Source organism: Ranitomeya imitator, chromosome 6 (assembly GCF_032444005.1).
Source record: "Ranitomeya imitator isolate aRanImi1 chromosome 6, aRanImi1.pri, whole genome shotgun sequence".
NCBI lineage: Eukaryota > Metazoa > Chordata > Amphibia > Anura > Dendrobatidae > Ranitomeya > Ranitomeya imitator.
The window spans coordinates 575,906,643-575,931,111 of NC_091287.1; the positions used below are offsets into that span (position 1 = coordinate 575,906,643).

Here is a 24,469-nt window from a genome sequence, read left to right on the forward strand (position 1 = left end):
GAGGGCGAGCTGGGATTGGAATCCTGCCCCCTCCCTCAGTAGCGCCTGCAGGGCTGGAGGGAGGGTGTGCGCGGTTCTCTCTCTCCTGTGCATGTTGAGGCGCAGTCTCTCTGGACTCCCAGCTGTCTCTGCACTGCTGTCTCTGCCCAGCTGTCTCTGCCCTGCTGTCTCTGCCCTGCTGTCCGGCTTCTCTCTCGGAGGTGGAGTCACTAACACTCTCCAGAAGCTGAGGAGGGGAGAAGTGTGGAGGGAGGATAGCAGGAGAAAACTTTCTGCTGTCTGCTGCCCATTCTGAGGATCTGCAGAGAGGAGACCTTCATCCAGGAAGATCAGCTGGCAGCTCGCTGTCACCCGCAGCTGCAGGAAGTTCCTGCTTTTTATTTAGTTTTTATACTTTTTTTTTTTTTTCCATTTTTGGTGCGAAGACTGCACCTTTCTTTTCTGCTCTTACATTGAGGCAAAATAACCAAGATGGTGGCCGGGATGCTGATGCCACGTGACCGCCTGCGAGCGATTTACGAACTTCTTTTTCGCGATGGAGTCATGGTGGCCATGAACGACGAGAGGCCGCAGAGTCACCATGCCGAGGTTCCGGGTGTTACCAACCTGCAGGTCACCAAGGCTATGGGCTCGCTGAAATCTCGCGGTTTTGTCAGAGAAACATTCGCATGGAAGCATTGTTACTGGTACCTGACCAATGAGGGCATTGTGTACCTGCGCCAATACCTCAATCTTCCTCCTGAGATCGTGCCCGCACCTTTACAAAGGGTGAGACGTCCGGTGTCTGCGCAAGGATTACCTCGGAGGACACCTGCCGCACACGTCCAAGCTGTCCGTGGCCCCACATCGTATGTTCCAAAACCCCAGGTCGATGCGGAGAGGCAAGAATATCGCAGAAAGGAGGAGACGGTGCCCCAGAGAGGTCAGAACGCTGTGCATGGCTCCATCAAGACCCACGTGCTGGAGAACAGCTGTCAAGAAGGTGGGTGGCAGAGATGGGCAGAGCAAGATGACCGGGCCAGGGGAACAAGTCATACTAGTGTGATTAGCCCAGGGGAGGCATGGGGGACCAAGCACACTCAGAGGAGGGAAGAGACTAGCAAACGACATGTAGGAGAGCAGGCGAGTGTAGGGTCTGTGCAGAGGGGGCACGTAGACCCTCCTGCCTCTGCTAGCTGGGCAGATGACATGATGTTCGGGAGGACACAGGGGCTTAGAAAGGAAGGAACCTCCAGAAGACACACAGTGACAGAAAATGCAGAGTTATCCACATCTCCAGGTTCAGTCACATCCTCCTACAAGAGGCCAGAGATGAAGAAAAGGGAGGAGAAGGTAATGAAGGAGGAAAAAATAGAGTCCAACCACATAGTCAGCAGATCAGTCTTCATGTCTGAGCCCCAAAACGCTGCTAAAAGGTCTAGCTCCAAAGTGATCCAAAAATCTGAGGAGCCCAGGACTGTCACCACCGAGAAATCTGTCGATGTGGTCACCTCTGTGGTATCCACTCACAATACACTAGAGGTCCATGAGAAAGGGGGAAAACCAGGGGTTAGTGAGAAGCCCCCAGTGCAGGAGCATGTATTGGACCAGGAGTCCAAACAGAAGAAGAACCAGGAGCAATTAATAGAACAAGTCACAGAAAGGGGAAAAGAGGCAGCTGAGCTCGTGAAGCCTGCGTCAGCCTCCGACAAGACCAGATTAGGAGCCACACAGAAGGTTAAGCATCAGGGAAACATTTCAGCTGCAAAATCTGAGGAAGACGGAGGAGTGATTCAAACCCATGTGCTCTCAGCCTCCAAACCTGCAGCACAGCAGGAAAGTGAGATGCTGCAAAAGCAGGAGGAGCTAATAGTCACTGCCGGTCCAATGACTGCGACGATAGAGCTGCCAAAAACACAGACCAAGGTAGAAGAGAAAAGGGTCCAAAAGAAGAAAGGGAAGGAAAAGGCAGGGAAAGAGGGGGCTACCGAAGACCAGAATGACCCAAATTCTGAATCCAAAAAGACGCATAAACCAAGTAATAGTGTCAGCAAAGGGGTAAAAAGTGAACCAAAGAAAGGGCCAGCTATAGAAGTCACAACTGAGGTGGCCCTAAAGTGCGACCCTAAAAAGGAAGGGAAATCTAAGACAGCACAAACTAGTGAGGATGCAGCAGGTCTAGGTGGGCTTCCTCAGAGGTCCTCAGAACTAGTAGGGGAGACCATATCACAGGGGCAGAATGTAAAGGGTGCCTGCTCCACGAGTGTCACCAGTACCAATGTCCAGACAGAACAGGATGTCAGTGGGGACCAGGATAAGAAGGGGTCCAAGGGAAAAAACAAGAAAGCCCAAAATGACGCATTAGAATCAGGTGCCCAGGATATCTCTGCCACCCACCCACCAAAGAAAGAGATGAAAAAGGTGATGCTTTCCAAGGAAGTTCAGACGGAAACTAAACAAGCATCTAACAGCAGTCAAGTTTCTGCTCTGAAGGCCACCAGGCATGCAAATGTGGAGGAAACACAGGACAGGAGGTCCAAAATACAAGAGCAGGTCTCCAAGCAGAAGGGCACAAAGGTGGCCAGTCAAGAAGATCATTCATCTCCAGATCCAGCAGTTGCCAAGAAACCGGAGGAGGATAAGGTTCTAAAGTCGGAAACTGTACCAACACACTCTTGTGCATCAGCTTCTGTGACTGTTGAGCAAAGCGTTCTTCATCAGGAGTCCAAGGACCTAGAGATGGACTCCAAAGCTGGAATCACAGCAGGTGAGCAGATAAAAGCTACATATGGGAGCAAAATCAACACTGTCATCAGAGCTGCTGATCAAGATATGCAACCTGTGACTGCTCTAGAATCTCAAGTGAAGGCCATTTCTACGGAGACAAAAAAGTCTCTAAAATTCATGGAGAAATCACAGAGTACAAAAGAAACTGTAACTATTGCCTCAAAAGATCCAAAACTAAAGGAAGGCAAAACTGTAAAGGAAACTGTGACTATTACCCAAAAAGCTCCAGAATCAAAGAAAGATACCAAAACTGTAAAGAAAATGGTGACTATTACCCAGAAACGTCCAGAATCAAATGAGGAAGCAAAAACTATAGAGGAAACGGTGACTATTACCCAGAAAGCTCCAGAATCAAAGGAAGCCAAAACTATAAAGGAAACGGTGACTATTACCCAGAAAGCTCCGGAATCAAAGGAGGAAGCCAAAACGGTAAAGGAAACAGTGACTATTACCCAGAAACCTCCAGAATCAAAGGAAGCCAAAACTATAAAGGAAACGGTGACTATTACCCAGAAACCTCCAGAATCAAAGGAAGCCAAAACTATAAAGGAAACGGTGACTATTACCCAGAAAGCTCCAGAATCAAAGGAGGAAACCAAAACTATAAAGGAAACGGTGACTATTACCCAGAAACCTCCAGAATCAAAGGAAGCCAAAACTATAAAGGAAACGGTGACTATTAACCAGAAAGCTCCAGAATCAAAGGAAGCCAAAACTATAGAGGAAACGGTGACTATTACCCAGAAACGTCCAGAATCAAATGAGGAAGCAAAAACTATAGAGGAAACGGTGACTATTACCCAGAAACGTCCAGAATCAAATGAGGAAGCAAAAACTATAAAGGAAACGGTGACTATTACCCAGAAACCTCCAAAATCAAAGGAGGAAACCAAAACTATAAAGGAAACGGTGACTATTACCCAGAAAGCTCCAGAATCAAAGGAAGCCAAAACTATAAAGGAAACGGTGACTATTACCCAGAAAGCTCCAGAATCAAAGGAGGAAGCCAAAACTATAAAGGAAACGGTGACTATTACCCAGAAACCTCCAGAATCAAAGGAAGCCAAAACTATAAAGGAAACAGTGACTATTACCCAGAAACCTCCAGACTCACAGGAGGAAGCCAAAACTATAAAGAAAACGGTGACTATTACCCAGAAAGCTCCAGAATCAAAGGAGGAAGCAAAAACTATAGAGGAAACGGTGACTATTACCCAGAAAGCTCCAGAATCAAAGGAGGAAACCAAAACTATAAAGGAAACGGTGACTATTACCCAGAAACCTCCAGAATCAAAGGAGGAAGCCAAAACTATAAAGGAAACGGTGACTATTACCCAGAAACCTCCAGAATCAAAGGAGGAAACCAAAACTATAAAGGAAACGGTGACTATTACCCAGAAACCTCCAGAATCAAAGGAAGCCAAAACTATAAAGGAAACGGTGACTATTACCCAGAAACCTCCAGAATCAAAGGAGGAAGCCAAAACTATAAAGGAAACGGTGACTATTACCCAGAAACCTCCAGACTCACAGGAGGAAACCAAAACTATAAAGGAAACGGTGACTATTACCCAGAAACCTCCAGAATCAAAGGAAGCCAAAACTATAAAGGAAACGGTGACTATTACCCAGAAAGCTCCAGAATCAAAGGAGGAAGCCAAAACTATAAAGGAAACGGTGACTATTACCCAGAAACCTCCAGAATCAAAGGAAGCCAAAACTATAAAGGAAACGGTGACTATTACCCAGAAAGCTCCAGAATCAAAGGAGGAAGCCAAAACTATAAAGGAAACGGTGACTATTACCCAGAAACCTCCAGAATCAAAGGAGGAAACCAAAACTATAAAGGAAACGGTGACTATTACCCAGAAACCTCCAGAATCAAAGGAGGAAGCCAAAACTATAAAGGAAACGGTGACTATTACCCAGAAACCTCCAGACTCACAGGAGGAAACCAAAACTATAAAGGAAACGGTGACTATTACCCAGAAACCTCCAGACTCACAGGAGGAAACCAAAACTATAAAGGAAACGGTGACTATTACCCAGAAAGCTCCAGAATCAAAGGAAGCCAAAACTATAAAGGAAACGGTGACTATTACCCAGAAAGCTCCCGACTCACAGGAGGAATTCCAAACTGTGACTGCCACCACTACTGAAAAACTTTTAGATTCCAAGGAGGAAGTCAATACTATATTGGAAACTGTCAGCATTAGCCAGAAACTTCTAGAACCAAAGGGGGATGTCAAGACTGTAACAGAAGCACTCAGCATTACGCAGAATTGTGCAGAATCCAAGAAAGAAGACAAGACTGTTAAGGAAACTGTCATAGTTTTCCACAAACCTCCAGAAGTGAAGGAGGATGTCAAGACTGTAAGAGAAACTGTCAGCATTAAACAGAAACCCCACGAATCCAAGATGGAGATGCTCCAAACCGAAAAGAAAATCATTCCCACTGCTGAAAGACTTTCACAATCTCAGAAGGAAGAAAAGGAAACGGTCAGCGTTGCCCAAAAACTTTCGGAATCCAAGGTAGAAGTACTGCATATTGTAGAGGAAACTGTCAGCATTGCCCAGACACACTCACAATCCAAGGAAGAAGTCACGACTGTAAACAAAGCTGCCAATGTTGCCCAGAGGCCCTCACAATCCAAGGTGGAGGAGCTCCAGACAGTAAGGGAAACTGTCAGCATTACCCAGAAGCCCCCACAATTCAAGGTGGAGGAACTCAAGACACTAATGGAAGCAGTTAGCATTACACAGAAATGCAAAGAATCCAAGGAAGAAGTCAAGACTGTAAAGGAAACGGTCAGCAATATTTATGGTTCTGTAGGGTCCAAGGTGGAGAAACTTCAGACTGCATCACAAACGGCCTCCCTTACTCAAATATCTTTAGAATCCAAATTGGAAGAAGTCGGTTCGGCAACTTTTAACCAAAAATCTACAGAGAACACGCTACTGGACCTCCAGACTATGTCTGAAACTGTCGGTATTGCCCAGAACGCAGCCACGCACGTTGTGCAGGAACAGGAAGCCGAATCTGAGCCTCCAGAACCAGCAGAATCCGCTCCTGAAGAAGGTAGGCGCAGAATCTATACATGTATGATACCATGGCGTTCTCTGGTGCTGTCATTACCTGCTGTAGGTGCATCCTCTACCTGACCTGCTGAGGATGGATGTAGCCCCAGGGCAATCAGGAGCCCCCAGCTAGACGCAGTCCCTAGTCTATACATGGGCCCCTTGCTATAAGCTGGCTCTGGGCTGGACGCAGTCCATGGCCTATAAGCTGGCCCCTCACTGTAAGCTGGCTCTGTGCTGGACAGGGTCCCTGACATATTCATAGGCACCTTGCTCTGGAAGCGGTCCTTGTCTATATTGGCCCTTGGGTAGACACATTCCTTGGCCTATAAGCTGGCCCAGGGCAAGACGTGGTTTCTGGCCTAAAAGCTGGCCCTGGGTTAGATGTGGTCCCTGGCCTATAAGCTGGCCCTGGGCTAGACGTGGTTTCTTGCCTATAAGCTGGCCCTGGCTGGACATAGTTTCTGGCCTATAAGCTGGCCCTGGGCTGGACGTAGTTTCTGGCCTATAAGCTGGCCCTGGGCTGGACGTAATCTCTGGCCTATAAGCTGGCCCTGGGCTGGACGTAGTCTCTGGCCTATAAGCTGGCCCTGGGCTGGACGTAGTCTCTGGCCTGTAAGCTGGCGCTGGGCTGGACGTAGTCTCTGGCCTATAAGCTGGCCCTGGGCTGGACGTAGTCTCTGGCCTATAAGCTGGCCCTGGGCTGGACGTAGTCTCTGGCCTATAAGCTGGCCCTGGGCTGGACGTAGTCTCTGGCCTGTAAGCTGGCCCTGGGCTGGACGTAGTCTCTGTCCTATAAGCTGGCCCTGGGCTGGACGTAGTCTCTGGCCTATAAGCTGGCCCTGGGCTGGACGTAGTCTCTGGCCTATAAGCTGGCCCTGGGCTGGACGTAGTCTCTGGCCTGTAAGCTGGCCCTGGGCTGGACGTAGTCTCTGGCCTGTAAGCTGGCCCTGGGCTGGACGTAGTCTCTGGCCTATAAGCTGGCCCTGGGCTGGACGTAGTCTCTGGCCTGTAAGCTGGCCCTGGGCTGGACGTAGTCTCTGTCCTATAAGCTGGCCATGGCTGGACGTAGTCTCTGGCCTGTAAGCTGGCCCTGGGCTGGACGTAATCTCTGGCCTATAAGCTGGCCCTGGGCTGGACGTAATCTCTGGCCTATAAGCTGGCCCTGGGCTGGACGTAGTCTCTGGCCTATAAGCTGGCCCTGGGCTGGACGTAGTCTCTGGCCTATAAGCTGGCCCTGGGCTGGACGTAGTCTCTGGCCTGTAAGCTGGCCCTGGGCTGGACGTAGTCTCTGTCCTATAAGCTGGCCATGGCTGGACGTAGTCTCTGGCCTGTAAGCTGGCCCTGGGCTGGACGTAGTCTCTGGCCTGTAAGCTGGCCCTGGGCTGGACGTAGTCTCTGGCCTATAAGCTGGCCCTGGGCTGGACGTAGTCTCTGGCCTGTAAGCTGGCCCTGGGCTGGACGTAGTCTCTGTCCTATAAGCTGGCCATGGCTGGACGTAGTCTCTGGCCTGTAAGCTGGCCCTGGGCTGGACGTAGTCTCTGGCCTGTAAGCTGGCCCTGGGCTGGACGTAGTCTCTGGCCTGTAAGCTGGCCCTGGGCTGGACGTAGTCTCTGGCCTGTAAGCTGGCCCTGGGCTGGACGTAGTCTCTGGCCTGTAAGCTGGCCCTGGGCTGGACGTAGTCTCTGGCCTGTAAGCTGGCCCCTTGCTGTAAGTTGAACTGGACATAGTCCCTGTTTTGAGTCCAGTCCAACTTCTCGAGTGTCGCATATATGATCTAGCACAGCTGATGTATTGGGTGTAGATATTGATCCCCAGTGCGGAGGTGCAGGGAGTGAGCACCAGGCCTCTACAATTTCATCCTATTACTGCCAGGATGTCATGTGCCCCTTCCTTGCTTTGCTGTGTTGTTGGGATGGCTGAGTGATTTGGGGCACTGTAATGACTGGTATAGATAAGCACCAGTTTGGAGGTCTGTTCACACTCTGCAGTGTGGATGTGCCGGAGTCTGCGGCCCTTATGCTTTTACATAGAGGAGTGTGCGGCAGAGGATCTGGAGGAGATCCAGAGTGTAGTCATAAGGTTGATGTCCGAGGTGCTGAAGCACCATGTAAGTAAAGAGTGACGCCTCCACTACCTGTGCTGGAGCGACCTCCTGTAATCCCCCTTATTACACCTCACCTGCCTCTACTACCTGTGCTGGAGAGACCTCCTGTAATCCCCCTTATTACACCTCACCTGCCTCCACTACCTGTGCTGGAGAGACCTCCTGTAATCCCCCTTATTACACCTCACCTGCCTCTACTACCTGTGCTGGAGCGACCTCCTGTAATCCCCCTTATTACACCTCACCTGCCTCCACTACCTGTGCTGGAGAGACCTCCTGTAATCCCCCTTATTACACCTCACCTGCCTCCACTACCTGTGCCTGAGAGACCTCCTGTAATCCCCCTTATTACACCTCACCTGCCTCTACTACCTGTGCTGGAGCGACCTCCTGTAATCCCCCTTATTACACCTCACCTGCCTCCACTACCTGTGCTGGAGAGACCTCCTGTAATCCCCCTTATTACACCTCACCTGCCTCCACTACCTGTGCCTGAGAGACCTCCTGTAATCCCCCTTATTACACCTCACCTGCCTCTACTACCTGTGCTGGAGCGACCTCCTGTAATCCCCCTTATTACACCTCACCTGCCTCCACTACCTGTGCTGGAGAGACCTCCTGTAATCCCCCTTATTACACCTCACCTGCCTCCACTACCTGTGCTGGAGAGACCTCCTGTAATCCCCTTATTACACCTCACCTGCCTCTACTACCTGTGCCAGAGCGACCTCCTGTAATCCCGTTATTACACCTCACCTGCCTCTACTACCTGTGCTGGAGAGACCTCCTGTAATCCCCCTTATTACACCTCACCTGCCTCTACTACCTGTGCTGGAGCGACCTCCTGTAATCCCCTTATTACACCTCACCTGCCTCTACTACCTGTGCTGGAGCGACCTCCTGTAATCCCGTTATTACACCTCACCTGCCTCTACTACCTGTGCTGGAGAGACCTCCTGTAATCCCCCTTATTACACCTCACCTGCCTCTACTACCTGTGCTGGAGCGACCTCCTGTAATCCCCCTTATTACACCTCACCTGCCTCTACTACCTGTGCTGGAGAGACCTCCTGTAATCCCCCTTATTACACCTCACCTGCCTCCACTACCTGTGCCTGAGAGACCTCCTGTAATCCCCCTTATTACACCTCACCTGCCTCTACTACCTGTGCTGGAGAGACCTCCTGTAATCCCCTTATTACACCTCACCTGCCTCTACTACCTGTGCTGGAGCGACCTCCTGTAATCCCCTTATTACACCTCACCTGCCTCTACTACCTGTGCTGGAGCGACCTCCTGTAATCCCGTTATTACACCTCACCTGCCTCTTCTACCTGTGCCAGAGCGACCTCCTGTAATCCCGTTATTACACCTCACCTGCCTCTACTACCTGTGCCGGAGCGACCTCCTGTAATCCCCTTATTACACCTCACCTGCCTCTACTACCTGTGCTGGAGAGACCTCCTGTAATCCCCTTATTACACCTCACCTGCCTCTACTACCTGTGCTGGAGCGACCTCCTGTAATCCCGTTATTACACCTCACCTGCCTCTTCTACCTGTGCCAGAGCGACCTCCTGTAATCCCGTTATTACACCTCACCTGCCTCTACTACCTGTGCCAGAGCGACCTCCGGTCATCCCCTTATTACACCTCACCTGCCTCTACTACCTGTGCTGGACAGACCTCCTGTAATCCCCTTATTACACCTCACCTGCCTCCACTACCTGTGATGGAGCGACCTCCTGTAATCCCGTTATTACACCTCACCTGCCTCTACTACCTGTGCTGGAGCGACCTCCTGTAATCCCCTTATTACACCTCACCTGCCTCTACTACCTGTGCTGGAGCGACCTCCTGTAATCCCCTTATTACACCTCACCTGCCTCTACTACCTGTGCCAGAGCGACCTCCTGTAATCCCGTTATTACACCTCACCTGCCTCTACTACCTGTGCCAGAGCGACCTCCTGTAATCCCCGTTATTACACCTCACCTGCCTCCACTACCTGTGCTGGAGCGACCTCCTGTAGTACCCCTTATTACACCTCACCTGCCTCTACTACCTGTGCCAGAGAGACCTCCTGTAATCCCCTTATTACACCTCACCTGCCTCTACTACCTGTGCTGGAGCGACCTCCTGTAATCCACTTATTACACCTCACCTGCCTCTACTACCTGTGCTGGAGCGACCTCCTGTAATCCCGTTATTACACCTCACCTGCCTCTACTACTTGTGCCTGAGTGACCTCCTGTAATCCCGTTATTACACCTCACCTGCCTCTACTACCTGTGCTGGAGCGACCTCCTGTAATCCTGTTATTACACCTCACCTGCCTCTACTACCTGTGCCTGAGTGACCTCCTGTAATCCTGTTATTACACCTCACCTGCCTCTACTACCTGTGCCGGAGAGACCTCCTGTAATCCCCCTTATTACACCTCACCTGCCTCTACTACCTGTGCTGGAGTGACCTCCTGTAATCCCCTTATTACACCTCACCTGCCTCTACTACCTGTGCCGGAGCGACCTCCTGTAATCCTCGTTATTACACCTCACCTGCCTCTACTACCTGTGCCAGAGTGACCTCCTGTAATCCCCTTATTACACCTCACCTGCCTCTACTACCTGTGCCGGAGCGACCTCCTGTAATCCCGTTATTACACCTCACCTGCCTCTACTACCTGTGCCTGAGCGACCTCCTGTAATCCCGTTATTACACCTCACCTGCCTCTACTACCTGTGCCGGAGCGACCTCCTGTAATCCTGTTATTACACCTCACCTGCCTCTACTACCTGTGCCTGAGTGACCTCCTGTAATCCCGTTATTACACCTCACCTGCCTCTACTACCTGTGCCGGAGAGACCTCCTGTAATCCCCCTTATTACACCTCACCTGCCTCTACTACCTGTGCCAGAGTGACCTCCTGTAATCCCCTTATTACACCTCACCTGCCTCTACTACTTGTGCCTGAGTGACCTCCTGTAATCCCCCTTATTACACCTCACCTGCCTCTACTACCTGTGCTGGAGAGACCTCCTGTAATCCCCGTTATTACACCTCACCTGCCTCTACTACCTGTGCCTGAGCGACCTCCTGTAATCCCCTTATTACACCTCACCTGCCTCCACTACCTGTGCTGGAGCGACCTCCTGTAATCCCCCTTATTACACCTCACCTGCCTCTACTACCTGTGCTGGAGAGACCTCCTGTAATCCCCGTTATTACACCTCACCTGCCTCTACTACCTGTGCCTGAGCGACCTCCTGTAATCCCCTTATTACACCTCACCTGCCTCCACTACCTGTGCTGGAGCGACCTCCTGTAATCCGCCTTATTACACCTCACCTGCCTCTACTACCTGTGCTGGAGCGACCTCCTGTAATCCCCTTATTACACCTCACCTGCCTCTACTACCTGTGCTGGAGCGACCTCCTGTAATCCCCGTTATTACACCTCACCTGCCTCTACTACCTGTGCTGGAGAGACCTCCTGTAATCCCCGTTATTACACCTCATCTGCCTCTACTACCTGTGCTGGAGAGACCTCCTGTAATCCCCGTTATTACACCTCACCTGCCTCTACTACCTGTGCTGGAGCGACCTCCTGTAATCCCCGTTATTACACCTCACCTGCCTCTACTACCTGTGCTGGAGAGACCTCCTGTAATCCCCGTTATTACACCTCACCTGCCTCCACTACCTGTGCTGGAGAGACCTCCTGTAATCCCCGTTATTACACCTCACCTGCCTCTACTACCTGTGCTGGAGAGACTTCCTGTAATCCCCCTTATTACACCTCACCTGCCTCTACTACCTGTGCTGGAGAGACCTCCTGTAATCCCCCTTATTACACCTCACCTGCCTCTACTACCTGTGCTGGAGCGACCTCCTGTAATCCCCCTTATTACACCTCACCTGCCTCTACTACCTGTGCTGGAGCGACCTCCTGTAATCCCCCTTATTACACCTCACCTGCCTCTACTACCTGTGCTGGAGAGACCTCCTGTAATCCCCTTATTACACCTCACCTGCCTCTACTACCTGTGCTGGAGCGACCTCCTGTAGTACCCCATTACACCTCGCCATTTCCGGGGGGCAGAATCTTGTGATTAAGCAGATTAGTGAGCCCACATAACTGCCCAGATGTAGCATAATTGTCTATATAAATCTCGGGGGATATTTATATTCTGTGACTACGGCTAAAGTTACGTTGCCGGTTCGCCGCCGGCGTCACTGTTATTTTTAGGGCAGATGTAATGCCGATAGGAAGGACTGCAGATTCAATTTCCTGAAATTAAGCCAGACCTATAACTTACAGATGTGAACGAACGGCATTATCTGGTGTACAGTCTGTGCTGGCATCAGGGGTATTGGACAGATAGCAGGCTGATAACAGAGAGCACTAGCTAAACCTGGCTATCCAGCAATTAGGAGGTATCCCACGTTCGCTGTCTGCTGGGGCTCGTTCCCACGCGGCCTCTGTTGGTGCTCGTTCCCACGCCGCGTCTGTTGGGGCTCGTTCCCACGCGGCGTCTGTTGGGGCTCGTTCCCACGCGGCCTCTGTTGGGGCTCGTTCCCACGCGGCGTCTGTTGGGGCTCGTTCCCACGCGGAGTCTGTTGGGGCTCGTTCCCACGCGACGTCTGTTGGGGCTCGTTCCCACGCGGAGTCTGTTGGGGCTCGTTCCCACGCCACGTCTGTTGGGGCTCGTTCCCACGCGCGCGACGTCTGTTGGGGCTCGTTCCCACGCGGCGTCTGTTGGGGCTCGTTCCCACGTGGCGTCTGTTGGGGCTGGTTCCCACGCGGCCTCCGTTGGGGCTGGTTCCCACACGGCGTCTGTTGGGGCTGGTTCCCACGCGGCCTCTGATGGGGCTGGTTCCCACACGGCGTCTGTTGGGGCTCGTTCCCACGCGGCCTCTGATGGGGCTCGTTCACAAGCGGCCTCTGATGGGGCTCGTTCCCACGCGGCGTCTGTTGGGGCTCGTTCCCACGCGGCGTCTGTTGGGGCTCGTTCCCACGCGGCGTCTGTTGGGGCTGGTTCCCACGCGGCCTCTGTTGGGGCTGGTTCCCACACTGCGTCTGTTGGGGCTGGTTCCCACGCGGCCTCTGATGGGGCTCGTTCCCACGCAGCGTCTGTTGGGGCTGGTTCCCACGCGGCCTCCGTTGGGGCTGGTTCCCACACGGCGTCTGTTGGGGCTGGTTCCCACGCGGCCTCTGATGGGGCTGGTTCCCACACGGCGTCTGTTGGGGCTCGTTCCCACGCGGCCTCTGATGGGGCTCGTTCACAAGCGGCCTCTGATGGGGCTCGTTCCCACGCGGCGTCTGTTGGGGCTCGTTCCCACGCGGCCTCCGATGGGGCTCGTTCCCACGCGGCCTCCGTTGGGGCTCGTTCCCACGCGGCCTCCGTTGGGGCTCGTTCCCACGCGGCCTCCGTTGGGGCTCGTTCCCACGCGGCCTCTGATGGGGCTCGTTCCCACGCGGCCTCTGATCGGGCTCGTTCCCACGCGGCGTCTGTTGGGGCTCGTTCCCACGCGGCCTCTGATGGGGCTCGTTCCCACGCGGCGTCCGTTGGGGCTCGTTCCCACGCGGCCTCTGATGGGGCTCGTTCCCACGCGGCGTCTGTTGGGGCTCGTTCCCACGCGGCCTCTGATGGGGCTCGTTCCCACGCGGCCTCTGATGGGGCTCGTTCCCACGCGGCGTCTGTTGGGGCTCGTTCCCACGCGGCCTCTGATGGGGCTCGTTCCCACGCGGCCTCTGATGGGGCTCGTTCCCACGCGGCCTCTGTTGGGGCTCGTTCCCACGCGGCCTCTGTTGGGGCTCGTTCCCACGCGGCCTCTGTTGGGGCTCGTTCCCACGCGGCCTCTGATGGGGCTCGTTCCCACGCGGCCTCTGATGGGGCTCGTTCCCACGCGGCCTGTGATGGGGCTCGTTCCCACGCGGCGTCTGTTGGGGCTCGTTCCCACGCGGCCTCTGATGGGGCTCGTTCCCACGCGGCGTCTGTTGGGGCTCGTTCCCACGCGGCCTCTGATGGGGCTCGTTCCCACGCGGCCTCTGATGGGGCTCGTTCCCACGCGGCCTCTGATGGGGCTCGTTCCCACGCGGCGTCTGTTGGGGCTGGTTCCCACGCGGCGTCTGTTGGGGCTGGTTCCCACGCGGCCTCTGATGGGGCTGGTTCACACGCGGCCTCTGATGGGGCTCGTTCCCACGCTGCCTCTGATGGGGCTCGTTCCCACGCGGCCTCTGTTGGGGCTCGTTCCCACGCGGCCTCTGATGGGGCTCGTTCCCACGCGGCCTCTGATGGGGCTCGTTCCCACGCGGCCTCTGATGGGGCTCGTTCCCACGCGGCGTCTGTTGGGGCTGGTTCCCACACGGCGTCTGTTGGGGCTGGTTCCCACGCGGCCTCTGATGGGGCTCGTTCACACGCGGCCTCTGATGGGGCTCGTTCACACGCGCCCTCCGTGTCCTTGTTACACAGTTGTGAATCGTAGATCTTCTCCTGCACCGACGACTAAATCTGCAGATTCAGTGACCGGAGAGTGATGCCCCCGGTGTGTCCATGCGATGGAGCAGCAGTAATGGGGAGGGGACACAGGGCGTACAGCGCCCCCCCCAGGCAGTGCTGCCTTTCCTATGTCTTGTGGCTTTATGTATATGTTTATGTATAATTCATCAGCCCCCTTCTGAGTCTCCTCTGGCTGCAGCTCTGTTGTGCTGGAACTACAAGTGTCAGCAGGGTCTAGCATTCTCCATACAGCATTGTCCCTTTACATTCCTTTGGTGGGAGTCTCTGGGGTTGGTGATAGTGACGTCCCCCACGGTGCACCCCTTTCCCCCGTGCAGTGTCTGGGGCCATATAGGGAGCTGAGGTGGTTGCTGGCAGGCAGTGGGCTGCGTGCAGCGTGCTCAGGCAGCATCCTCTGCTGGGACACGCTCTGCTGCAGGAGGGTGGAGGACTCCTCACACCTCAGTGTGTCCGCAGACCTCTTCCATCACTGGTCATGTGGAGTGCGACACAAGGGCTGACACTCGCTGTCGCCGAGGAGGACGGTCACTGCTATATCGATGACCTCATTCAGCAGGGGCAAGGTAGGGTTCCTCAAAAAAAACTGTAGTGCCAATGTCAGTGGCTATGTCTGCAGGAAGGAGGCTGTGAAGGGGCTGCTATCTGTTAGGGATGTGATATCAGGGTGATACGTAAGCACTGGTATGGGGGTGATAGGGAGGAGCATGTGTGGGGGTGATAGTGAGGACTGTGTGTGGAGGTGATGGGGAGGAGCGGGTGTGGGGGTGATGGAGAGGAGCGGGTGTGGGGTGATGGGGAGGTGTGGGGGTGATGGGGAGTAGCGGGTGTGGGGGGATGGGGAGGAGCGGGTGTGGGGGGATAGGGAGGAGCGTGTGTGGGGGTGATGGGGAGGAGCGGGTGTGGGGGGATAGGGAGGAGCGGGTGTGGGAATGATGGAGAGGAGCATGTGTGGGGGTGATGGGGAGGAGCGGGTGTGGGGGTAATGGGGAGGAGCGGGTGTGGGGGTGATGGGGAGGAGCGTGTGTGGGGGTGATGGAAGGAGCGGGTGTGGGGGTGATGGGGAGTAGCGGGTGTGGGGGATAGGGAGGAGCGTGTGTGGGGGTGATGGGGAGGAGCGGGTGTGGGGGTGATGGAGAGGAGCGGGTGTGGGGTGATGGGGAGGTGTGGGGGTGATGGGGAGTAGCGGGTGTGGGGAGATGGGGAGGAGCGGGTGTGGGGGGATGGGGAGGAGCGGGTGTGGGGGGATAGGGAGGAGCGGGTGTGGGAATGATGGAGAGGAGCATGTGTGGGGGTGATGGGGAGGAGCGGGTGTGGGGGTAATGGGGAGGAGCGGGTGTGGGGGTGATGGGGAGGAGCGTGTGTGGGGGTGATGGAAGGAGCGGGTGTGGGGGTGATGGGGAGTAGCGGGTGTGGGGGATAGGGAGGAGCGGGTGTGGGGGGATAGGGAGGAGCGGGTGTGGGAATGATGGAGAGGAGCGTGTGTGGGGGTGATGGGGAGGAGCGTGTGTGGGGGTGATGGGGAGGAGCGGGTGTGGGGGTGATGGGGAGTAGCGGGTGTGGGGGATAGGGAGGAGCGGGTGTGGGGGATAGGGAGGAGCGTGTGTGGGGGTGATGGGGAGGAGCGGGTGTGGGGGTGATGGGGGTGATGGGGAGTAGCGGTTGTGGGGGGATAGGGAGGAGCGTGTGTGGGGGTGATGGGGAGGAGTGGGGGTGATGGGGAGTAGCGGTTGTGGGGGATAGGGAGGAGCGTGTGGGGGGTGATGGGGAGGAGCGGGTGTGGGGGTGATGGGGAGTAGAGGGTGTGGGGGGATAGGGAGGAGCGTGTGTGGGGGTGATGGGGAGGAGCGGGTGTGGGGGTGATGGGGAGTAGCGGTTGTGGGGGGATAGGGAGGAGCGTGTGGGGGTGTTGGGGAGTAGCGGTTGTGGGGGGATAGGGAGGAGCGTGTGTGGGGGTGATGGGGAGGAGCGGGTGTGGGGGTGATGGGGAGGAGCGTGTGTGGGGGTGATGGGGAGGAGCGGGTGTGGGGGTGATGGGGAGGAGCGGGTGTGGGGGGATAGGGAGGAGCGTGTGTGGGGGTGATGGGGAGGAGCGGGTGTGGGGGTGATGGGGAGGAGCGGGTGTGGGGGGATAGGGAGGAGCGTGTGTGGGGGTGATGGGGAGGAGCGGGTGTGGGGGTGATGGGGAGGAGCGGGTGTGGGGGGGATAGGGAGGAGCGTGTGTGGGGGTGATGGGGAGTAGTGGGAGTGGGGGTGATGGGGAGGTGTGGGGGTGGTAGGCTCTTTTTGGCAAGCTGTGTTCTAAACAGCTTCTGTAGTTCAGGGGTTCATAAATCTCTTGAGTCTGCAATTAATGACCCATGACGTCTTTTTTGGGGGGGTCACTAAAGCTGCACACAGACATGTGACCTCCCTTTCCATCTGCCACATTCCCACTCTTGTGCGCCATCTTGCCTTTTTCTTGATATTCTGCCCTTGGTCCTCCCTCCCCTTTCCTCCCTTGGTTCCCCCTATTCCGCCCTTGGTTCCCCTCATCGTCCGCCCTTGGTTCCCCTCATCGTCCACCCTTGGTTCCCCTCATCGTCCGCCCTTGGTTCCCCTCCTCGTCCGCCCTTGGTTCCCCTCCTCGTCCGCCCTTGGTCCCTCCAACCCCCTCATTCGCTCTTGGGGTTCCCACACCCGGTCAGCCCTTGGTCCCCCCTCCTTGGCCTCCCTTGTCCGCCCTTGGTGTGTGTTCACCCCCCTACCCCGGTCCCTCCTTTTCCCCCTGTCCTCCACTCATCTCCCTTTGCTTCTTATTTCTGTGCCTCTGTGGGTTCTCCCAAAAATTCCCACTCTCCCTGCGCTCCACTGAATATTCCATTACCTAAAATAGGCAGCCTACACGTTAATTCCTGCGTCGGAGACCACAAACTCGGGTGCAGGCAGTGCCTGGGTTAAATGATTGTGGGGGAACAGAGGACATCCTAAGGAAACTGTGCTGAAATGGCAGATACACCCCAAATGGCAGCATGGTGGCTCAGTGGTTAGCACTGCAGCCTGGCAGCGCTGGGGTCCTGAGTTCAAATCCCACCAGAGATTGTATGTTCTCCCACACTCCAAAGACATACTGATGGGGAATCTAGATGTGAGCCCCATTGGGGACAGCGATGGTAATGTATGTAAAGCGCTGCGGAATAACATAGCGCTATATAAGCAAAAGCATAATAAATAAAACAATTATTATTTATGGGGGACAATCTGGCACCTACTGTCTCAGTAAGTTGAGATGTTGGGCATGTGCCCACAGTGGGGGCCCTGCAAAAGAACGGCACTGGGACATCCACCACTCTCCACATCTCTACTAGGGAGGGGTTCATGTTGTACTCACGGGAGTGCACTTGGACTATAATAAGAGGTCACTGTCGGGGGATGAGATGGGGTGGCCCTGAATACAGTCTGGTTATATAGGGGGTATATTCCTCACTTATTTGCAGCTGCTGAAAAGTGTGGATGAGTCGTGCTCCCACCACGATGCTGTGGATGTTCGTTGCCCGCTGCATCCTATAAACCGCCAACCCTGGTAGTCGCAATGGTCTCCCGTAATCTGAAGATGTTTGTACATTTTATGATTTTAGTAGTGACTGGTCGCTGTGTATTTATTTTTGTTTTTTATATGTAGCTTCATAATGGTGTGAAAATAAAATGGACGTGGGGGTTACGTGGGCGTCGTTGGCGGGTGCCTCTCACAGGGTGATGCCGGAGTACAACTGGTCAGGTGCATGGTGCAAGTGCCTTAGGTTCTCCGTGAGCTTGACTGGTTAGGCGGGATGGTGCTGGTGTATTGGATCCCCCCTGAGCTCGGCTGGTCTGGCGGAGTGGGTGCATGTGGTTCCCCCCGAGCTTGGCTGGTCAGGTGTGTGGTGCGGGTGCCTTTGGTTCCCCCTGAGCTCGGCTGGTCAGGTGGCTTGGTGCGGGTGCCTTTGGTTCCCCCTGAGCTCGGCTGGTCAGGTGGCTTGGTGCGGGTGCCTTTGGTCCCCCTGAGCTCGGCTGGTCAGGTGGTGTGGTGCGGGAGCCTTTGGTTCCCCCTGAGCTTGACTGGTCAGGTGGAGTGATGCGGGTTCCTTTTGGTTCTCCCTGAGCTTGGCTGGTCAGGTGGCATGGTGCGGGGACCTTTGGTCCCCCTGAGCTCAGCTAGTCAGGTGGTATGGTGAGGGATCCGTTTGGTTCTCCCTGAGCTTGGCTAGTCAGGTGCACGGTGAGGGTTCCGTTTGGTTCTCCCTGAGCTTGGCTAGTCAGGTGGAGTGATGCGGGTGCTTTTTGGTCCCCCTGAGCTCGGCTAGTCAGGTGCACGGTGAGGGTTCCATTTGGTTCTCCCTGAGCTTGGCTAGTCAGGTGGAGTGATGCGGGTGCTTTTTGGTTCCCCCTGAGCTCGGCTGGTCAGGTGGTGCGCTGTGCGGGTGCCTTTTGGTTCGCCCTGAGCTCGGCTGGTCAGGTGGTGTGATGTGCGGGTGCCTTTTGGTTCCCCCTAAGCTCGGCTGGTCGGGTGGTGTGATGTGCGGGTGCCTTTTGGTTCTCCCTGAGCTCGGCTGGTCAGGTGCGTGGTGCGGGTGCCTTTTGGTTCTCCCTGAGCTCGGCTGGTCAGGTGGTGTGGTGCGGGTGCCTTTTGGTTCTCCCTGAGCTCGGCTGGTCAGGTGGTGTGGTGCGGGTGCCTTTTGGTTCTCCCTGAGCTCGGCTGGTCAGGTGGTGCAGGTGCCTTTTAGTTCTCCCTGAGCTCGGCTGGTCAGGTGGTGTGGTGCGGGTGCCTTTTGGTTTCCACTGAGTTCGGCTGGTCAGGTGGTGTGGTGCGGGTGCCTTTTGGTTCTCCCTGAGCTCGGCTGGTCAGGTGGTGTGGTGCGGCTGCCTTTTGGTTTCCCCTGAGCTCGGCTGGTCAGGTGGTGTGGTGCGGGTGCCTTTTGGTAACCCCTGAGCTCGGCTGGTCAGCTATGTGGTGCGAGTGCCTTTTGGTTCTCCCTGAGCTCGGCTGGTCAGGTGTGTGGTGCGGGTGCCTTTTGGTTCTCCCTGAGCTCGGCTGGTCAGGTGTGTGGTGCGGGTGCCTTTTGGTTCTCCCTGAGCTCGGCTGGTCAGGTGGTGGGGTGCGGGTGCCTTTTGGTTCTCCCTGAGCTCGGCTGGTCAGGTGTGTGGTGCGGGTGCCTTTTGGTTCTCCCTGAGCTCGGCTGGTCAGGTGTGTGGTACGGGTGCCTTTTGGTTCTCCCTGAGCTCGGTTGGTCAGGTGGTGCGGGTGCCTTTTGGTTCTCCCTGAGCTCGGCTGGTCGGTGTGTGGTGCGGGTGCCTTTTGGTTCTCCCTGAGCTCGGTTGGTCAGGTGTGTAGTGCGGGTGCCTTTTGGTTCTCCCTGAGCTCGGCTGGTCAGGTGGTGCGGGTGCCTTTTGGTTCCCCTGAGCTCGGCTGGTCAGGTGCGTGGTGCGGGTGCCTTTTGGTTCTCCCTGAGCTCGGCTGGTCAGGTGTGTGGTGCGGGTGCCTTTTGGTTTCCCCTGAGCTCGGCTGGTCAGGTGTGTGGTGCGGGTGCCTTTTGGTTTCCCCTGAGCTCGGCTGGTCAGGTGCGTGGTGCGGGTGCCTTTTGGTTCTCCCTGAGCTCGGCTGGTCAGGTGTGTGGTGCGGGTGCCTTTTGGTTCTCCCTGAGCTCGGCTGGTCAGGTGCGTGGTGCGGGTGCCTTTTGGTTCTCCCTGAGCTCGGCTGGTCAGGTGTGTGGTGCGGGTGCCTTTTGGTTCTCCCTGAGCTCGGCTGGTCAGGTGCGTGGTGCGGGTGCCTTTTGGTTCTCCCTGAGCTCGGCTGGTCAGGTGTGTGGTGCGGGTGCCTTTTGGTTTCCCCTGAGCTCGGCTGGTCAGGTGCGTGGTGCGGGTGCCTTTTGGTTCTCCCTGAGCTCGGCTGGTCAGGTGTGTGGTGCGGGTGCCTTTTGGTTTCCCCTGAGCTCGGCTGGTCAGGTGTGTGGTGCGGGTGCCTTTTGGTTTCCCCGAGTTTGGTTTCTCTGGTGTCCTGTGTAGTTGGCTAAACTCTTAATGCCAGTAAGACTGTGACATATGACGCTGCCCTGTTATTTATATCCCGCTCGGCCCCCTGGCTGCCTCGCTGGACCCTCGCCCCTGCAGATGCAGAGCCGACCTCGCCACCCTCCGGAGAGCTGCTCCTTCGTCACTGCCCAGCTCCTATGAAGATTGTACCAGGTGGGTCGTCCGTGTGGCGCTCCATGGTGTCCTCTACAGGGCCGGAAATGCTGCGCCCCCTTTATTTTTGGAATGGGTATTCCAGGGCTTGTCATAACCAGTTTCTGCCAGTTCATGTTAGTACGCTTCTGTGTATGGAAACCTAGTAAGACGGACTGGCATCTCACCTGGTATGTAGGGCAAGGGGCGCCAGGAGAGGCACCAAGAGAGGAGTGTATACTGCCAGGGCCTGGGGAGGGTGATGACTGCTGGTCCTGATGGGTGGGCAGCTCCTTGTTTATGGGGCTGATCACAGCTGTCAGATGGACGCCTGGATTATCCCTGCTGTGACTACTATTCTCATCATTGTCACTGCTGTACCCACCATCATTCTCACCACCGTGATTCTCACTGCTACTCCCACCATTATTGCCTCTACTACTCTCACCATTATGGTGAGTACTACTCCCACCATTGTCACCACTACTCTCACCATTATTGCCTCTACTACTCCCACCATTGTCACCACTACTCCCACCATTGTCACCACTACTCTCACCATTATTGCCTCTACTACTCCCACCATTGTCACCACTACTCTCACCATTATTGCCTCTACTACTCTCACTATTATGGTGAGTACTACTCCCACCATTGTCACCACTACTCTCACCATTATTGCCTCTACTACTCCCACCATTGTCACCACTACTCCCACCATTGTCACCACTACTCCCACCATTATTGCCTCTACTACTCTCACCATTATGGTGAGTACTACTCCCACCATTGTCACCACTACTCTCACCATTATTGCCTCTACTACTCCCACCATTGTCACCACTACTCCCACCATTGTCCCCACTACTCTCACCATTATTGCCTCTACTACTCCCACCATTGTCACCACTACTCCCACCATTGTCACCACTACTCTCACCATTATTGCCTCTACTACTCTTACCATTATGGTGAGTACTACTCCCACCATTGTCCCCACTACTCTCACCATTATTGCCTCTACTACTCTCATCATTCTCACTGCTGCTCCCACCATTATTTCCTCTACTGCTCTCAACGTTATTATGACTACTACTTTCACCATTTGTCACCACTCTGCTCACTACTGCTCTCACCATTATTGCCTCTACTCTCAGCATTATTGTGACTAGTACAGGTGCCACTTTATCGCCACAGAACAGTGGTAGTGGACAGCAATAGAGCGGCGACTAATATAACCGTAATGGCGCTGTCGGTGTGTTGTGGTGGGCGCTTTCGGTGTGTTGTGGTGGGCGCTGTCGGTGTGTTGTGGTGGGCGCTGTCGGTGTGTTGTAGTGGGCGCTGTCGGTGTGTTGTGGTGGGCGCTGTCGGTGTGTTGTGGTGGGCGCTTTCGGTGTGTTGTGGTGGGCGCTGTCGGTGTGTTGTGGTCGCTGGCGGTGTGTTGTGGTGGTCGCTGGCGGTGTGTTGTTGTGGGCGCTGTCGGTGTGTTGTGGGCGCTGTCGGTGGTCGCTCCTGTACTGACGTCTGTGCGTTCCAGCCATTATTTCTTCTTACCTGTTGTGAGTTGATGGATTTCCCCATCAGCAGCGAGACTGCAGCACGGCGCTCTACGGTTGGCCGTCTGACTGATGGAACTAATTCTGCGGCATTATACCCATGGGCATTCATCTCTATTTTTGGGGGCTTCACTACGATCTAATGTCAGGTGACCGTTACCATAATCTGCTTCAATCACTCACATCATCTCTCTGCGAGGAGCAAAACAAGGGTTTTCACAAATGTGGATTGTCGGAGTTGTGTTCCCTGGTATCTGAGGAGCTGGATGTACGCAGTAGTAAGTTATCACTATGGGTGGGCTCTGCTTCATGTGGCACCCCTTTATTTGACCTTACAAGAGGGCTACATTCCTGTCAAATCATTTCCCACTAGATGATTGGGCAGATCTTCCAGTCCTGTGTAACCTATAGACGATGGGGCCAGCTCTTCCAGTCCTGTGTAAACTGTGTATGACCCGGTCACCGGCCAGTATGTGTATATGTACATGTATGACCCGGTCACCGGCCAGTATGTGTATATGTACATGTATGATCCGGTCACCGGCCAGTGTGTGTATATGTACATGTATGACCCGGTCACCGGCCAGTATGTGTATATGTACATGTATGACCCGGGCACCGGCCAGTATGTGTATATGTACATGTATGACCCGGTCACCGGCCAGTATGTGTATATGTACATGTATGACCCGGTCACCGGCCAGTATCTGTATATGTACATGTATGATCCGGTCACCGGCCAGTATGTGTATATGTACATGTATGATCCGGGCACCGGCCAGTATCTGTATATGTACATGTATGATCCGGTCACCGGCCAGTATGTGTATATGTACATGTATGACCCGGTCACCGGTCAGTATCTGTGTATGTACATGTATGATCCGGTCACCGGCCAGTATGTGTATATGTACATGTATGATCCGGTCACCGGCCAGTGTGTGTATATGTACATGTATGATCCGGTCACCGGCCAGTATGTGTATATGTACATGTATGACCCGGTCACCGGCCAGTATCTGTATATGTACATGTATGATCCGGTCACCGGCCACTATGTGTATATGTACATGTATGATCCGGTCACCGGCCAGTATCTGTATATGTACATGTATGACCCGGTCACCGGCCAGTATGTGTATATGTACATGTATGACCCGGTCACCGACCAGTATGTGTATATGTACATGTATGACCCGGTCACCGGCCAGTATGTGTATATGTACATGTATGACCCGGTCACCGGCCAGTATGTGTATATGTACATGTATGACCCGGTCACCGGCCAGTATGTGTATGTACATGTATGATCCGGTCACCGGCCAGTGTCTGTATATGTACATGTATGACCCGGTCACCGGCCAGTATGTGTATATGTACATGTATGACCCGGTCACCGGCCAGTATGTGTATATGTACATGTATGACCCGGTCACCGGCCAGTATGTGTATATGTACATGTATGACCCGGTCACCGGCCAATATGGGTATATGTACATGTATGACCCGGTCACCGGCCAGTATCTGTATATGTACATGTATGATCCGGTCACCGGCCAGTATGTGTATATGTACATGTATGACCCGGTCACCGGCCAGTATGTGTATATGTACATGTATGACCCGGTCACCGGCCAGTATGTGTATATGTACATGTATGACCCGGTCACCGGCCAGTATGGGTATATGTACATGTATGACCCGGTCACCGGCCAGTATCTGTACATGTATGACCCGGTCACCGGCCATTATGTGTATATGTACATGTATGATCCGGGCACCGGCCAGTATCTGTATATGTACATGTATGATCCGGTCACCGGCCAGTATGTGTATATGTACATGTATGACCCGGTCACCGGCCAGTATGTGTATATGTACATGTATGACCCGGTCACCGGCCAGTATGTGTATATGTACATGTATGACCCGGTCACCGGCCAGTATGTGTATATGTACATGTATGACCCGGTCACCGGCCAGTATGTGTATATGTACATGTATGACCCGGTCACCGGCCAGTATGTGTATGTACATGTATGATCCGGTCACCGGCCAGTGTCTGTATATGTACATGTATGACCCGGTCACCGGCCAGTATGTGTATATGTACATGTATGACCCGGTCACCGGCCAGTATGTGTATATGTACATGTATGACCCGGTCACCGGCCAGTATGTGTATATGTACATGTATGATCCGGTCACCGGCCAGTATGTGTATATGTACATGTATGACCCGGTCACCGGCCAGTAACTGTAT

At 54.5% G+C, this 24,469-nt stretch overlaps 1 protein-coding gene across 6 annotated transcripts in view; it reads left to right on the plus strand.

Annotated features, from left to right (window-relative positions):
* The window catches only part of LOC138643272 (plectin-like), a 554,763-nt gene that overhangs the window by 213,899 nt on the left and 316,395 nt on the right, over window positions 1-24,469 (plus strand). For 2 of the 6 annotated variants that reach the window (XM_069732191.1, XM_069732192.1), the window contains exon 1: window positions 209-5,845. The exons of 3 other annotated variants lie outside the window; for them this stretch is intronic. In XM_069732191.1, the coding sequence (XP_069588292.1) occupies window positions 472-5,845 (5,374 nt within the window). In that variant the 5' untranslated portion in view covers window positions 209-471. Of the gene's footprint in view, window positions 1-208; window positions 5,846-14,838; window positions 15,037-24,469 lie in introns of those variants that run through there. One more of the 6 variants, XM_069732202.1, reaches the window with a different exon arrangement.